This window comes from Parus major, chromosome Z, assembly GCF_001522545.3.
Source record: "Parus major isolate Abel chromosome Z, Parus_major1.1, whole genome shotgun sequence".
NCBI classification, from domain to species: domain Eukaryota; kingdom Metazoa; phylum Chordata; class Aves; order Passeriformes; family Paridae; genus Parus; species Parus major.
This window is the reverse complement of record NC_031799.1, coordinates 51,239,993-51,257,333: the sequence shown is the minus strand read 5'-3', so window position 1 is coordinate 51,257,333 and position 17,341 is coordinate 51,239,993. Positions and strand designations below refer to the sequence as shown.

At 35.9% G+C, this 17,341-nt stretch overlaps 1 protein-coding gene and 1 long non-coding RNA gene across 5 annotated transcripts in view; one reads left to right on the top strand and one right to left on the bottom strand.

The window, feature by feature from the left end:
- Window positions 1-17,341, bottom strand: part of LOC107216054 — a 39,086-nt gene that overhangs the window by 3,713 nt on the left and 18,032 nt on the right. The window lies entirely within an intron of this gene.
- The window catches only part of PTBP3 (polypyrimidine tract binding protein 3), a 45,078-nt gene that overhangs the window by 19,497 nt on the left and 8,240 nt on the right, over window positions 1-17,341 (top strand). For all 4 annotated transcript variants that reach the window (XM_015652507.3, XM_015652509.2, XM_015652508.2 and 1 more), the window contains 9 exons: window positions 2,080-2,244; window positions 5,689-5,799; window positions 7,940-8,114; window positions 11,007-11,084; window positions 11,726-11,856; window positions 14,443-14,476; window positions 15,103-15,195; window positions 15,729-15,945; window positions 16,994-17,071. In XM_015652507.3, the coding sequence (XP_015507993.1) occupies window positions 2,080-2,244; window positions 5,689-5,799; window positions 7,940-8,114; window positions 11,007-11,084; window positions 11,726-11,856; window positions 14,443-14,476; window positions 15,103-15,195; window positions 15,729-15,945; window positions 16,994-17,071 (1,082 nt within the window). The remainder of the gene's footprint in view (window positions 1-2,079; window positions 2,245-5,688; window positions 5,800-7,939; window positions 8,115-11,006; window positions 11,085-11,725; window positions 11,857-14,442; window positions 14,477-15,102; window positions 15,196-15,728; window positions 15,946-16,993; window positions 17,072-17,341) is intronic.

The window sequence follows — 17,341 nt, the reverse complement described above, 5'->3', positions numbered from 1 at the left end:
ATGTGGAGTTGTCTCTGATGAGAGATGTGAAAAGCAGCAAATTTGGTTCCTTGAATTGTATGAGCAGTAGAAATAAGATTATTATTATTTTTAAAATATGTAGGCCTGCTGCTGAATGGGGCAGGGACAAAAGAGATGGAAAAGGCTGATGAATTACTGAGCGCCTTCTTGGCAGCCTGTAGTGTTTAAGACTTGCCCTTGGTATTATCAAGCATTTGAGAGCAGTAGAAAAGTCATGATGAAGGAAGTAGAGAAGAATCATATTAGAGAACATTTAAACTAATTGGATAAACAAAAAGTCTATGGCCCTAGTGAAATACAATTTTGAATGCTGAGGGAGCAGATTGTTGTCGTTGTAATGCCAGTGTACAATCTTGAAAATGTCATGGTAGTTGGAAAAAGTTGCTGAGGCCGAGAAAAAAGAAAATCCTTTCTTCTCCTATCTTAAGGAAGGATAACAAGGAAGATCAGAAAAAAGATCTGGGGAACCACTCTTTGATCAACCTTACTTTGGTCCCTGGGTAAGGAGTGGAGCAACGCATTTTGGAAACTATCTGCATTCTAAGGAGAAGAAAGTGGTTAGTCATAGTCAAGCAAAGGTTTTTAAAAGGACGTAATGTCTAATCAATGTGATGGCCTTTTATGGTGAGATGACTGGATTGGTAGGTGAGACAAGAGGATATTGTTTATCTTGACTTTGGCAAGACTTGCAGTGTTGTTTCCAGTAATATCCCAATAGATGAACTGATACAGTCCAGTTAAGTGAACTGTGGGGTGATTTGAAAGGCTAAAATGTGTCATAAAGCTGGGGTCCAGTCACTGCAAAGCAGAGTACCCAAGTACCCAAGGGGTTAATGATGGATTGTGGATTCCTGGATGAATTTCACTTGACCTCCCATTTAGATATGTAAGTTACATACTGTGATGTATCATGATTTTTTTTTTTCCTGTAAGAATATTGACAGTAGTGATTTGGGCATAAATCATTCATTTGTGCTGACACAAAAGTCACTGAAGTCTTGCAAGCTTGTCAGTCTGGTAAATATTATTTGTCTCTTTCCTCATCTAAGATTGCTGAATCAGTGTGTTGTTTGCAAAACAAAATAAATAACATGATTTTTGTTTTAAGGATGTGGTTTGCATAACAGCCTCAGGAAAGGTACATGTATATTTGAAAATAAGACTCCTTGGGTCTCTTTCTGAGTATTTCCAACTTGATACGTGGCACTTGCTTTCTTCTATAATAAGATTGTCAACTTTTAAAAATAAGCTGTTTGGCACTTATGTTTGAGTTGTATCTAAATTTTAAAGAGACCCTATTAGAGCAGCTGAATACTATTACTGTCCCTAGGCTGAGATATGAAGTACAGATTATTTTGCAGGTATATATTTTTCTGAAACTAGGTAATATATGTGCCATGTGCCCTGTTTAATCTATCTTCCAAAGAAATAGTGTAGCTGAGACATGATTTCAGGTCTCTCCACAGTTCTGCTACTCAAAGGAGGTATGAAGATCTTTTTTGGTAAAAGCCCAAGTTAAGAGACTTGTGTCACAGAAGTCTAGTTTGAGGAGTGAGATTTGAACCTATTTTTGTGGTTGATGGCTTTCCTCTGAAAGAAGAGTAGGATGTGCACCTTTAAGCTTATCCCCATCAAACCCGAAGAGAATTAAATCCTAGTAAAGCAAAGCAAATAGTTTTTGGTATGCTGACTGGTTGTTAATCTATCGCAAAATTACAATGTTGTCATCAATAATATTGCTGGAAAAATGTCTAGAATTACAATAGCTTAATGAATCAAAGAAAAATTGTGTCTTTAGGACGTTAGAAAATAGTAGCAGTTTAACAAAAAAACCCTGCAGTTATGTGAATTACACCTACTAGTTGGAGGAGCATGGAAAGTAAGAGTTATGATTTATTTATTATTGTGGGATTTTAATCAATAATATCAAGGAAGCATGTTTTTTTTAAGGTTTATGGTATTTTGTGTTTTCTGTCCTTTTCATTTAGGAGGACTTTGTTTTAGTATGAATAATTTGTATGTAAAATAATTGTGCTCTCTGCTATGACTTAATTTCAGAGATCTCAAGCTGCATTGCAAGGTGTGAATGCTGTGCAGCATGGAAACCTGGGTATCACAAGTGCTCTTGCTGCTGAAGGTGGGGTCCTTCCGAGTCATGGTTCTGTTCTTCGAATCGTTGTTGAAAATGTTTTTTACCCTGTCACTTTAGACATCCTGTATCAGGTAATGAGGATTGCTTAAAAAAAACCCACACAATCAGTTCCAGTGTTGCTACTGTAAATCCATTAATTTGTTCTCCTAAGTGTCTGTGGTTCCTGAATCTTCTGAGTGAGGACTACCTCTTTAAAATAATTTTGCTGAATTCAGGGATCTAGATTTGAAATAGTTCTATGTAAATGAAATTTAGATTGAGGGCTTCAGTACGTAGATTTTCATGTTGTCTCATTTAGTTCCTTGCAGTGGAAGCAGCAATAAACTTGAACTGTTAATTCTGCTTTCATGATGAGCTAATGAAATATTGAATGTTATGAACTTGTGAATCCATATTTTAGCACTTTCTGCTGAGTAATCTTTGTAGTTTGCTTTATATTTAGGGTTTTATATTCACTTTTATAGCTCTGTGCAAGTGATGTAATATGCAAATTGCTAGGACAAATATTTTTGATTGTTCATCTTCAGAATGGCATTTGACTGCCTCTGAAAGCTTAGAATAATGGTAAGCTGTAGTTATGAAAGACATTACTGTAACTTCTGCTAGGTGTTTGGGCTATGCTCTTGAAAGCTCTAAATTAAAAAATAATAATTTTGAGACCACTTCTTTGCATCCAAAATATTTGTTGCTATTTTACAAATATTGCAAAGTTTTTCATACTTGAAGCTTTTGTAATTAGTAGTAATTTCTGCAGTAAAAACCATGCCCCACATATGAGTTTCTTAAATAATACTATTTAGAATTACTGGGGTGATTTTGTAGGAACCTGCATTCCTGAAAGAGTCTTTTCCTGCTCTGCTAAGATCTCAATAATAGTTGTTTATAGCAACACTCTGTTTTTCCTCTTACCTCCTGAAATTTTCTGTTCTTCTGTATCTCCTCACCATGATACTGTACAGATTAGTTGTCACTGGGATGTAGCAATTTGCCTGATCTAAACCTTTGTATATGTCTCTGAGTGTTGCTAACTCATTACTGAACCTGTGCAAATACTATGTCAGTTGCTTAAGATTGTTATTATAATTTCATTCAGAATAACCTCAGAACAAGCTCCTGTGGTTATGGGAGCTGTACTTTTCTAAGAATGCAACAGCAAAGAGGAAATCTATATTAATTTACTTTCAGTGCAGCACGACTGTATTTTCAGTGTTAGAATTATTCTCACTCAACTACTTTTCCAGTATGTCTTGAAAATTTATCAATATTTGAAAAGGGATCTTATTTGAGGTTCTTAATAGGGGACAACCTCCTCTAATTTAAGCATCATGTTGTCCCCAATAGCTAAAATCTAAATTTTACTTTGTGTGGTAAGGTTAATGGAAATGAGTATTTTCATTAACAAGTATAGCATCTTCTGGAACATTAGTAGGCAAGCTGTCATCCCATACTTGGATTGTATTTTGTAAGTTGTCTTTCTTGTCAAGAAATGATTTTTTTTTACCATAATTCACCTTAAAATATTTATCATAAGAAGCTGAAAATTCAGTGTTATCTTTGCAGTAACAAAATTGATATATACGGTGTGTTTAGGTTTAAAATCAAACAGGAAGGAGTACATTAAATGTCATTATGTTAAAAAAGTACTAAGTTTTCTGGATAAACGTGGAAAAGCATATGATGAGAAACTGTAATTAGGCATTTCTTAAGAGGAATTGCTTTATGAACAGGAACTCAAAGACTAATTTTAAATTGCTGGGAAAAGGTTTCTGTTCTGTTTTCTATGGCTAAATGATGATTTCAGCATTAAAATCTTGATTCTGAGAGATGGAAAAACTGGGTACAAAGAGTTGGGACATGAGTCTTGTACTGTTGATTCTAGGCCTATGAGGCTGGCAAGAGATGCTTATACTTATATATGGCCATTCTTTCCATTGCAGGTTTAGTGTTTCTCAGGGTTTTCTGTTTTCCTGACTTTGCATTGATTCTTAACAGTTTGTTTGAAAACAAATACTATTTCTGAAACTCACCTTTCCTCTTTGACTGTCAGTTTGGACTCCTTTTTCCTACATATGTCCTACCTTTAATTTTGTTGTCACTCTTTGTGGCTTTGCTTTTGTATAGACAGCTTCATGTAATGCACACTCCCATTCTGAATGTATGTATATTTAAATTCAGCTTTTAAAAGTATTTCTGCAATGCTTATATTTGCAATTGATTAAGTACCATTTGATTATGAAGTATAGGCTTAGGTTCAAATCTAGGTCTTTATCCTGCTTCTTTCCTCTTTGTTTTCTTGTTTAGGCAGTGGGTCTTAATAAGCACATCAACTATTTAAGTTGTATTTTTGTTCAAGAGATTTGCAGAATTTGTCTTACATACAGAACATAAAGGTGGATACCTTAAAATGCAGTTTGCAGTTCCCATTTCAGCTGACTTCCAGTAACAATGAGTAATATTGATAGAAATAGACAGATACATCAGGTCAGCAGGTGGCTCCGTGGTGTTTTTGAATAAATTTTAAGGTTTTTGGCCATGGGATAGTCTATTCTGCAGCTGTTCCACTGACACTTGATGTGATGCAGAGGGGGAAAAGTGTTCTAGTGTAGGAGCTAGTGGGGCTTATTGTCTGAGCTTTAAACTAGCTTGGAACCAGGAAGGGGAATGTGTATGACCTTGAGAATAGGAGGCTGGAGAGCAGCACTGTGGAACGGACCTGCACATCCTGGTCAATGGCAAGTTGAATATGAGTCAGCAGTGCTCAAGGTCTGCAGGGAAAGCCTTATGGGGAGTGGCTGACATCACCTGGTCTATTAAGCCTGGAGGAGACTGAGGGAGACCTCATTGCAGTTACAGCTTCCTCAGAGGGGAAGTGGGAGGAGCAGGTACTGGTCTCATCAGTGTTGCAACCAGTGACAGGACTTGAGGAAATGGCATGAAGCTGAGTTAGGGACATTTAATTCTGACTGGAAAAGGTTTTTCACCCAGAAAAACCGGCTCTGGAGCAGGCTCTGCAGAGAAGTGATCACAGCATCAAGCCTGACAGAGTTCCAGAAACCTTTGGACAATGCTCTAAGACATAAGGTGTGACTCTTGGGGTGTCCTGTGCAGAGCTGGAATTTTGATGGTTGACTGATGATCCTTGTGGATTCCTTCCAACTCAGAATGGTCTGTGATTCTATGACTTGTGAAGTCCATTTCTGAAATCTCAACTCTTGATTCACTATCCACAATTTATCAGCAGACACTGGACAAATGAGTGTTTGGACTCCCCTTCCCTGTTCTTAGTTGATTAGACATTGCTAATTGTTTAAGGAAATGTTTATCCTTCTTTCTCATTTTTGTATCCTTTCTTTAATTATTTTTTTATCTGAAATGAAGTTTTGAGTTGACACAATTTTTGTTCAGGTCTCACAACAGAAATATTTTTCAGAAATTTATTTGGAATATTAAATGCTAGTTTTTAGTGTGCATGAATTATTCACTGCTTCTTAAAGCCCATGTTTTTTCCCTAACAGATTTTCTCTAAATTTGGCTTTGTCTTGAAGATTGTCATGTTCCACAAGAACAATCAGTTTCAAGTTCTGCTCCAATTTGCTGATGCAACGAATGCATATCATGCCAAAATGGTGAGTACAGTGTATTCAACTTGATTTTGTTTGTTTGGTTTTTTGTTGGGTGGTTTTCCCTGCTTAGTGGCAGGGGAACCATTAGGAATATTTTGTGTTTGTCTGTTAACCTTGTGATTTCTCATCATTCGAATACTCTTGTTGCACATGAATAACTTTGACATCTCTTTTTAATAAAGAGGACAGCACTTCATCTACTCAACTACAAACAAATGTATAGCACATCACTCCAGGACCTGCATGACTCTATCAAAATGAAAATCATTGATATATTCCCTCTCAGTCTTCTCAAGGCTGGGCAGGCCCAGTTCCCTTAGCTTTTACTTGTGAAAGAGGTGCTCCAATTGCTTAATCATCTTTGTAGGTCAACACTGGACCCATTGAGTTCATGAGGGCTCCATGTCTTTTTTGGGCTAACGAGCCTACAGCTGAACACAGCACTCCAAATGTGGCCTCAGCAGAGCTAAGTAGAGGAGAGGATCACTTCCCCTGACCTGCTGGCAATGCTCTTTGTAATGCATCCCAGGATGACATGGCCTTCTCAGCCACAAGGACAGATTCCTAGCTTACAGGAATCTTTCCAGCGCATTTGGCCCCAGGCTTTGCTCTGCATTTGCCTTTGCTGAATTTCAGAAGGTTCCTCTCTGCCCATCTCTCCAGCCTGGTGAGGCCCTTCTGAAGAGCTGCAGAGCCCTCTGGGGTATGGGCCACTCCTCCCAGCTTTGTGTTGTCAGTGAAATTGCTGAGCAGGCCTCTGCCCCTTCACCCAAGTCCAAGTTTAGTCCAAGTAAACTAAAAGTTTTAGTTCTCATACAAAGGGAGCAGTTGGTAATGAATAGTCAGATGTGTAGAAAAGCCTTAGCGATCTTTTCATGACACCTGTGATTCAAGTCAGAGAGAGGCAGACTGGAGACCTTTTCAGACCAATGGTCAGGTCAGCAGATGGGAGCCTCTGTTTGCTGCAGCAGGGTGCCACCCACAACAATTATGCACCACTTCTGGATGTTCTTGGGCACATGATCTGTCTGCTTTGTTGTTTCACTACAAGTCATGCCCAGGTCTGGGGAGTTACATTGGAGAAGACCCTCTAGGTCGTGGAGTCCAGTGACAAAACTAATGCTGCCAAGTTAATTTCTAAACCATGTCCTGAAGCACAACATCTGCACATTTTTTAAATACCTCCAGGGATGGTGACTCCGCCACTTGCCTGTTCCAATGCCAATAACCCTTTTGATGAAGAAGTTTTTCATAATATCCAGTCTAAACTCCCCATTCAGAACTGGAGCCCATTTCCTCTTGTCATGCTGCTTGTTACATGGGTGAAGGGACCAACCCCCTATGTTGCTACAGCTTCCTTTCAGGCAATTGTAGAAAGCAATAAGGTTTCTCCTGAGCCTCCTTTTCTTCAGGGCAGACAACCCTAGCTCCCTCCAGCACTTCTCACAGTTCTCATGCTTCAGATCCTTTGTTAGAGTCCCTCATGTAAGGATCAGTTCATGCAGTCAAAATTTCCCAATTAGTATTCCTATTACCATTTGATATTGTGTGTTGAGTGGGAGAAGTAAAATTAGAAACATAGGAAGTTTGTCCAATTGGCACAAGGTGATATAACACTTACTAGTGTACTACACTAGAAGTCTACACTGGATGTTTAGGTTAGCAAAATGGCAGCATAATTGTCTATTTGGTGTTTAAAAAGTGGGCTTAATACCAGTAGGTGAGTTACTGTTTGGATACAATTACGAGGTGAAAACTCATATAATGGTGGAATGGTTTGGATTGGAAACAACCTTTAAAGGTCATCCAGTCCAATCCCCTGGAGTGAGCAGGGTCACCTTCAACTAGATCAGGTTGCTTGGAGCCCTGTTCAAAGGGCATCAGCCTCTTCTCGGGGCAACCTGTGCCAATGTTCCATCACAGTCATTGTTAAAATACTTCTTCTATATAGCTATTCCAAATCAACCCTCCCAGTTTGAAACCATTACCCCTTGTCCTATACCAACCTGCTCTGCTAAAAGATCTGTCCTGATCTTTCTTATAGGCCACCTTCAAGTGGTGAAAGCTGCAATAATAATATAAACTTGTAGTGGTGGCTGCCATGATGTGATTTATCTCTGAAAATGTAATTATTTTTCTTCAGTCTCTGGATGGCCATAGTATCTACAGTGGGTGCTGCACTCTGCGTATTGATTTCTCCAAGTTAACCAACCTAACAGTGAAGTACAACAATGACAAAAGTAGAGATTTCACTCGTATTGACCTTCCTTTTGGTGATGGCCAACGAACCATAGAAACGTCCTTATCTACTCCCTTTGGTAAGAAACCTTCACTTCTAGTACTAAATACACACTGAAATCATAATTTTTATGTTGCATTTATGCTCTGGCTTCATATCAGGTTCATAGAAGGGTACATTTAGTGTATATTTTTGTTTGTTATGTCCAGTAAAATTTGTCTGGAAAGCATGAAGTCCAAGACATGGTAAATGAATATCTGAAACAATAACATGAGGAATACTCATGGACAAATTTAAAGTGTTGTAAAAAAGCTACAAAATACTGCTAAAATGCTGTGAAATTGTATCATTGGTCCAGGTAATGTAGTAAATATTGCATATCAGAATAACACTGGCTGCCTAAAGCTGCTTGAAAAGAAGTGTTTTAAAGGTATTAGCTCTTATTTGTTGATATTTGAGGATAATTGAGTGCTGCAAGAAACAATACTGTAAGAAAATCCAAAATTCTATACTTATTTATATATGTCCGTACTCATCTTCTAAAAAGAAATTTAAGAAATTTTCTTAAATTTTGGAAGACATTTTGTCGTAGAGGAAACGGTTTGTGCTTGAAGTGACACTGGAGAAACATACACAATTTGAGTGATTTTAGCTATCTTTGTCTCTCTCTTGTAACAACCATTAATAATAATACATAGCTAAAACTGTCATAGCTGTTGTGTAGGTTCAAGTCCAGTTGATTGGCAGAGTAAAAAGTGTGGGAGAATAATTCCCTATTTTCCTTTACCTTTTTGTAAAATTTGCAGCTAGGGCAAATACTGGGTTTGGTTTGATTTTTTTGGATAGTTGAGTTAGTTAGCTTAGATCAGAATAAGAAAGTGAGTTGCACTCACTACTTTCTTGATTTTTGTCTTTACTGCTCCCCTTAAATGCAGGTCTTGGATCTTTATGTAAAGGACAGTTGCCATTACAGTCAGGGGCAGAGGATGGTGGAATTTGCCATGCAGCATTATAGAAATGTGCTGTTACCAGTCTAATATATTCTAATGAATTAGACTTGCACTATTTGAAATGTCAGTGGAAGGGAAAAGTACAATTAGAGTAGTTTATTTCTGCACTTGCTTGTAGGGTAGAAATGACTATGCTTTTGGAGCCAAAAAACCCCAAACAAATAGCAAAACCAATACAGTAGCTATGGATGGTGAGAGGTGTGCTTCCTAGCCTTTCTGTCTGTGGTGACAAGATGCACATATTGTCATTGGCATGTTCTGAGAGGCTTAGTTACAGAATATGAGGAAAAGATGCTCTAAGTCATGTGAGTACTTCCACTGCTTCTTATTACTAGTGGATGTAGTTTTGATGTAGAATTATAAGACCAAACTGGTAACTTTCAGAATAATACATTTGTTTTTTATTGTGCACTTGAAGTTATCTTAATAGCAAAACTGAACTACTCTTGGAACTTGTTTTTCTTCTCTTTTTTCTTTAATCTTTCTTTTGCTTTTTGTGGAAGAGGCTCTGTACTATAAACAAACATATTTTGTTCATATTTTGCATTTAAAGAATTCTTGCATCCAGTGAGCATTAACAGAAATACATGAATTAGATTGTTTAGAAAGCTAGGCTGAGAGTCATAAAGTGAATGAATTAAAAAAAACCAAAAATAAGCAACAAAGAATTCCAGATCTTTCTGCATTAGCTCAGTTTGATATTTTTTACATTCCTGGTTTTGGTATCAGGGTGCAGCATGCAGGTCTTATTTGGCAGAATAAAAATTCTTGATCTATTTCTTTATTAATGTTTCCACTACCATTCTTGGACTGTGAATAAGTGATTAGTAACTATATTGCCAGAACTTGTCAGTATAATGCACTAGTGCATGTACTTCAAGAATGTATTTACTTGCTTTAGTGTGATGTGTTCAGTTTTTTATATAAAAGACACTTTGTTGCCACAGATAAGAGGAGGTGTAATGTGATGTAGTATTTGTGAATACTTGATCTGTGGTGTCTGTTCCATTTCTTTTTGTAATTAATAATAGATACTTCTTTTGGTAATGTATTATCCCTATCAATAACCATTTGCTAGTAGCTCTATTTTAGTCAGTGGTATGGAGGCTTGAGTAGTAAAACAGACATATTGCCATACATTGTAGAATGTGTTTTCTGATTATACATGCCCCATTAAAAAAAATTAAAATTTTGTGCATCCTTACATATGAACGAATCCACAGCTCAATCTTGTATCTATCTGCTTGTAAAACAGCTTTGTGTGCTATCCTGGGCAGCACTTAACTCCACATACTAGTATGGATATCACTGAGCTATCTTTGATGCTGGGATTCTCCATATGTTGCTATTCCAAATCTCGTTAGTGCTTATGATTTCCAGGGGATCTATAAAAACACTGGTTAGTTATGAAGTTAAACAAACTGGGAAAGTACATCTCCTTAAAAAGTAGAATATATATGCTTTATGCATTTCAGCAGCTAGTAAAATTCAGAACCTCAGATTAGTTGTAGAAGTTTGTATTGTTTAGCTTATACTGATCTTAGTATTCAGGAGTTGTATCATATCATTGCAAAACATCTTTGACTGTATTTACTTGCAGAAATTTTATAGAATGCATTTCCATTTGTGAATAGAAACCATTGAACACACTGTTCAACACTAGTCTCTTCTGTGCTTTCCTATTCAAACGTCTCTAATTTACATTTTACTCTGACTTCAATTAGACAGGAATGTTGAGGCTGACCAGAATATTTGCCTTCAAAACTGCCTGAAAATTGCCTCTGTAAAACATAGAATCTTAGATTTCACTGAGTTTTAACCCAAAAGTTTTGTAAACATCTGAAATCATAGATAAAGTCAAAATAGCGACACTGGTAGCTGATTCTGATTGCTGAAATCTCTTTTGTTTTCTAAATCTTTTTAAATTTGCTTAAAAAAAAAAATCTGTCTGTTCTCTCTAGCCACCCAAAATACCATCTTTCCGTCATATACAGGACCTCCTGGGTTTGCCCCAGCCTTAGGCTTTCCTCAGGGAGCAGGTAAGTTTGTTTTCTAAAAAGGTGGTGTTTGTAGTTATGGCTAGTGGCCCATCTGAATACATCTGTTCAGAGCCATTTGTTTTAAAATACAGCAATCAGAACACAGTATTTGAGTATTTGTAATTCTTTCTCATATATATACTCAATAAAATAAATTTCTGTAATAAAAATCGTATACTGGTATAGTTTATTGTTCAATAAGCAAAGAACCTAAATGCCATGATAAAGATTATGTGCAAGAAAAGAAATTAAGCATTTGTTTTTCTCAGAATCATAAAACTGCTATGACATTCAAAGCAAATAAAGGGAAGGCTCCCTTTCTCTGCCGATTAAGTGAGAAATAGATAGATAGTCTTTTAGACTGTGACTTTTCCTTTCTAGCACAGGATAAACTTGTATGCTGAATTATTTTTCTCTTTTCTTGGGCTGCAATTTATGTCCCTTTCTGTTTGCATCTGCTTGTGTAGCTGACTATTTCTTTTTTCTCTGAAAGGGAGAGCTTCTTGCTTTATTGGTCAGTAATAACTAAATTCCTTAAAAGCATTTTTAAATTGAATATCGATGTTTTGCCAAATACAACCTGCTTCTATTTTTCTTTTTCTACTTTGAGATGTCAAGTGATGCTATTTATACCTTTCCAGGTCCTTCTGTTCTGCCTGTTCCTGGAGCACTTGGTCCTCCCACGGTCACCACATCAGCAGCACCTGGACACATGAATGTTCCTGGTGTTCCAGGAAACTCTGTTTTACTAGTCAGCAACCTCAACCCTGAAGTAAGTTTGATTAGTGGAACTGATGCAAGTGTCACCTTGTACCAACTTCCAGAATCCTTGCAAACTGACTTTGCTGAAGAAATAAGAGAAAATCTCTATGCTGATAATGTAAAAAACAGGACAGCTCTATACTTTAGGTAGTTGGCAATATTGATGAAGTTTAAAAACTCCAGTCGTCAGTGAAAAGCTTCCTAACACAATTTACTTTAGGAACCCTATGTTAGCAGTGTATTTAGTAATTAGAGAGGTCTGTGGTCAAATGTAAGCAATGTTTGAAGATGTAAACAATATATATCTGATAATTTACTGATATCTCTGTTAGTATGACTCCTCTGTGTGCCGTTTTACCTGTAAAGAAGGCAAAGGATTTCTCCTTACATTGGTTAAAAAACAAGGAATTAAATGGAAAGGAGAGAACAGAAAAGGAAATAAATGCATGCCAAATCAAGTACCTTTCTAAACATGTGTAAGATCTTTTGAGTTTTGCAACTTTTTTGAGATTGAAGAACACATTGTACACAAAAGGTACATTATGCTATTGACATCACTCTATATTTATTTTTAAAAGTTAATAAGTACCCATGTTCACTTTTCATAGTACCACATAGATGCTTTTTCATACGGTGGCAGTAAATTTACCAGAGACAACTTGGATAGTTATTTTTGAAGTGGAAATGACATAGGCTGGTCTATAATCTTATTTATGTTATTCAAACACTGATCAGTGCTTAATTAAAAGCAATATGCATCTTCCAAAAAAATTCAAATCAAGCTTTACCAAGGCCATGACTTAAAATACATTTCTTTTTGACTGTGGATAAGCAGTCCTATTGCAGTAATGTAAAATTCTTGTTACATACATTCAGTATATTTTGTTAACTAAAACTGTTAGGAGTTGTGGGCAAAATTGAAGTTACCTTCATATTCTGAAGTTTAAAATTCTGTTCACCAGTTTAAGTTACTGTTCTGTTTCTGTTTTCATACTAACAGCCAAATTCAGAGTAAGCATCAAAAACCCAGCTGTAGATAGGGCTGTACAACAAGTCAGGGTTCTTTTAGGTTTTTCAGTTTATCAGTGAGTTTCTGATGATGGCTGTGGATGTGCTTTCTGCAGCTGACTATTTAAGATGATTTTTTGAATTGGAAAGGAACGTGTCTCTTAAGAATAAGCATATGTGAAGCATAGGTCAGAGCTCTTTTTAGGACACTGATGCTCTATGTGGTACTAATCGTAGCTAAGAATTCATGTAGAACTTAATGCTGTAATGCATGATACAATATTGATGTATTAAGTAATGCTCAGCTTCTTAAAAGGATAAAAAATAAGAATGTCTACAGCATTAATTATTGGGAATATATTTCTTGGCAGTTCTGTAACACTTGTCCTTTAGTATTGGTTGTCTACCCTGTCACTCCTTTTTCCTGTATAGAGAATATGGTTGACCTTAGTTCATATTTCTCTCCTGTTACAGGGTTTCAGTGTGCATTTAAACATTCCTTCATGATTTTTAAATTGCCTAGTTTATGTTTTGGTCTCCCCCCACACCCCCTTTATTTTTTTTAAGTAGAAATATTGCAGTCTCATTTGAATCATAAATTTATTTTTAAAAACACAAATCTCCATCCTGAATTAAAATATTTGGGCCAGAAGCATAAACTCTTGATGAATTTAAATTTTACATTGTGGTTGGTCTCTACCACTAAATGCTGATGATAAATGGGTATGGCCTTACACTTAGGCTGCAATATCTTCTATTTTTGCATAATTTAGGTATGTTTGCTACACATTTGAGAAGTTGAGAAGGAATAGGGTTAGAGAGTGAGTAGTGCTTCTGATACACAAGTATTTCTAGAACTCATTACTGACAAAACCTTTGCCTCTGTTGAAAAATTTTGACTGCATTAGATTGTAAATTATCTTCTTTGATACTTGGCACACAAGAATTTAATTGAGGATCACTAAAGAAAAATAATTTCTTTCAATATTTAGCTTTCTGTTCACAGCTTCTAATCAAATACAATTTAAATACCACTTTCTATACGTTTCATACATAAACAGTTTTAATTCTCTGTGTCTCCCTTTAGAATGTCATGACCATGTAGAGGGATGGGGACAAAATTGATGATGAAGCAAACACATTTTGAAGCAACTGGGTTTAGTTTTTTTGGTATTGTCTGTTTTTTACAAAATACAAAGGAGTTCTTTAATGTTTTATTTTTAATTCAACAAATGTCTTTCATTTTTTTTTTTCAGGGAATGAGCTGCTAGCTTAGAAAGAATAAGGTCAAATAATGAAGCTACTTAAAAAATTAGTAGCTTCTGCAGCATGACAGAATGAGTCTTGAGTGATGAAAATGCATGAACTGAACTGTTTGCTTGTTTACATATTTTACATGCATAGCAAATGTGTACTAACAAGAGTGCCATACACTGTGATTGTTGCAGGGAATGGCTTTTGGAGAGGCAGGTTTTTGTATTAGTATGCAGTATCTCTTCCATTCTTTTTGTTTACCATGCACTTATGGAATAGCTGTCTTTATTTGCATGGCTTTAAAAATAATGTACTCATTTTATCATTTAAACAGGCCATCACACCTTATGGACTTTTCATCCTATTTGGTAAGACACGTCAAATATGCCTTGACAAACCACAGGACTAGTGGTTCTTTTTATTTATTTGACCCATGCTGGTTAATTCAAACTCCATTGCTCTGTGCATGTCCAGGAAATGCACTGAGAGAATGCATTGGTTTTAAAGTCTCAGTAAGTTGAGTCAGGACTTAAAGCCAGAGGTACCAAAATGACAAAATAGTTAGTGTCAGAAGAATTTCGGTGTGTGGTCCAATTTGTTTACTATAAAAAATGGAAAAGCAAAGTAAGATACAAAAACAGAGATTGCATCAGAGGAAATGCTGTACAGAATTGACTGGTGTGGTAGTTGCAGGGCACAGTGTTTGGCAGAGTAATATTTTGCCTCGGTTAAGAGGACTGACAACTATTACACTATTGAAAAACTGAATGTAAACATGCAATAGTATGACTAGGATCTGGGGGATTTTCCTCCACTTATGAGCCCCAGAAAATAATACACAAACTTTAAAACTCTCCTTATACTAATATTTTAATCAACCTGTTTAATGAGGTGATTATTCTTTGTAACGATAATGTTAGTCAAAAGAAACAGACTTGACTTTATGCTTTTTGTAGACGTGTTCTGAAAAAATTGCCTTTCTGGATTTCTACAGGTGTGTATGGTGATGTGCATCGTGTGAAGATCATGTTTAAGAAAAGAGGAATTGCTTTGGTTCAGATGGCAGATGCAAGCCAGGCTCAATTAGGTATTGATTTTTAAGGCACAGTTATGCTTCAAGCTAACATGAGTTTAATTAATATATAAAGGAAGAATTTGTCACCTGTCAGTGACAAACATAAACAAATTAAATTCATCATTGTGCTGCATTACTACATGCAAACTTTGATAATACTCTTAATGGTTTTAAAAAAAAAAAGTCCTGTCAATCTCAATCTAGTAAATATTAGAATTAAAACATACAACTCTCCTGTCATTTATTTTAATAATACATTGTATTATTTTCCTGTAATTTATCTTATATCTACCTATTTAAGAAAAGTCAACTGGTCAGTATTGAAATGTTGTTTTGCATTTTTTTGGCATTTGAACTGGAGATTGTTATATCTTTATACCTTTTTAAATGTAATGTTGTGACGTAGCCCACCTGGTAGATGTGGAAGTTACAGTTTAAATTTAGAATGAAATCTGACACTAAGTAGGAAACAGTATTTGTATTCAAATAATTGTCTTTTCTTCCCCTCCATTAATTCATGTTCAAATTACATTTCCACTGTTTAGCTATCACCTACTTGAATGGACAGAGGCTTTATGGAAGGGTCATGCATGCTACTCTTTCAAAATATCAGACAATTCAACTTCCTCGTGAGGGACAAGAGGACAAAGGTCTGACAAAGGACTATAGCAACAGCCCTTTACATCGCTTTAAGAATCCCTGCTCTAAGAACTTCCAAAATATCTTTCCTCCATCTGCCACCCTGCATCTCTCCAACATCCCGTGAGTATTTGCATGTGTCATCTTCTTGGAAAGATGTTTTTGAGGTTATGTTGTCAAGTTAAAAAGTCTGACATAAGTTTTGGTTGTCTTTCCTTGGCCTTTTACAATTCATTCTGCAGTGGGTCATTCTGGTATGTAATTAGCAATAAGTGAATCCTTTAACTGTCCTGTTTTTATCATTAGCAAAGAGTATAACTGAAGGAATTATTGTCTTTGAGTTTTGATCAGTTTACATTTTCTTCAGAGCGTGCTTTTGGTTTTTGGTATATTAAATCGTGTCACAAATTTTCACGAAGGTTAAAGACGTGTCTTTTGAGGTAATGTGCATGACAACAAATTCAGCATTAGCATTGTTATTTAATATACATACTGTTTTTAATAATTCTAACACCTTTTAAGGAACAGTTTCTACAAAATTCAGATCTCTTTATGTGGAGGGCAAGTTGTGAGAAGGAAGAAAGTATTTAGTGTACTCTTTAAGACTGAAATAATATTTTTTATGTCTAGAATGTTACCAGTAGTGTGTGGTGTAACAGCCAAACATTAGTTTTTACAGGCTTCTCTTCTTCCCAGCTGTGCAGGGTGGGGAAAAAAGGAAACTATGGAATTTTGCCCAAGTAAGAAAGAAAGAAAATTTTAAGACACTTTGAAAACAGCTTTTTGAGTAAAACAAAAATCTTTCAAAATTGAAAATATGTGACATGGACTTGCACAAGTTGCAAGATGAAATGTATTCCTTAAGATTTTAGGAGATTTTTATGCAATCTTAATTTTACTGAGAAAGAAACAGGGTTGTATGAAAAACAGTAGTGTGTCTTAAAATATTTTTGTAGCACAATGTGATACTAAAATGTGGAGTAAAAGGTAAGTGTTTTGGGCTGAAGTGTTGATGTGGATTGAGTTGATGGAGATAAATTTAAACAGCAAAACTAGTTTAGAAGCCAAAATTGAGATCTTGATATTATTACAGAACTCTGTGCTCTTCTGCAAGTTGAGGGGAATTTGTTTTTGTTTTGTTTGTTTGTTTTTTGGTTTCTTTTTCAATTAGGACTTCTGTCACTGTTGATGATTTGAAGAACCTTTTTACAAGTAAAGGATCTACTGTGAAAGGCTTCAAATTTTTCCAGTAAGTTTTCTAGTAAAATTGCTATGCAATCCTTCCTGGAAAATAGCTAATTGCTTTTTTGTGACTTTCTATGTGTATATAACTACAGGCAGAATTCCATGTATATATTGCTGTAGGCAAAAGTGGTACACCTATAATGATATTTATGATCCTTTCAGTCTTAAAATTTTAAATCGAATACTGGGTTAGCATAACTAAACTTAAAAATATGCAGCCTTTTGACAAATTCCATGTGTGTTCAAAGTAAAACAAGTTTAAGGGAAGTAAATG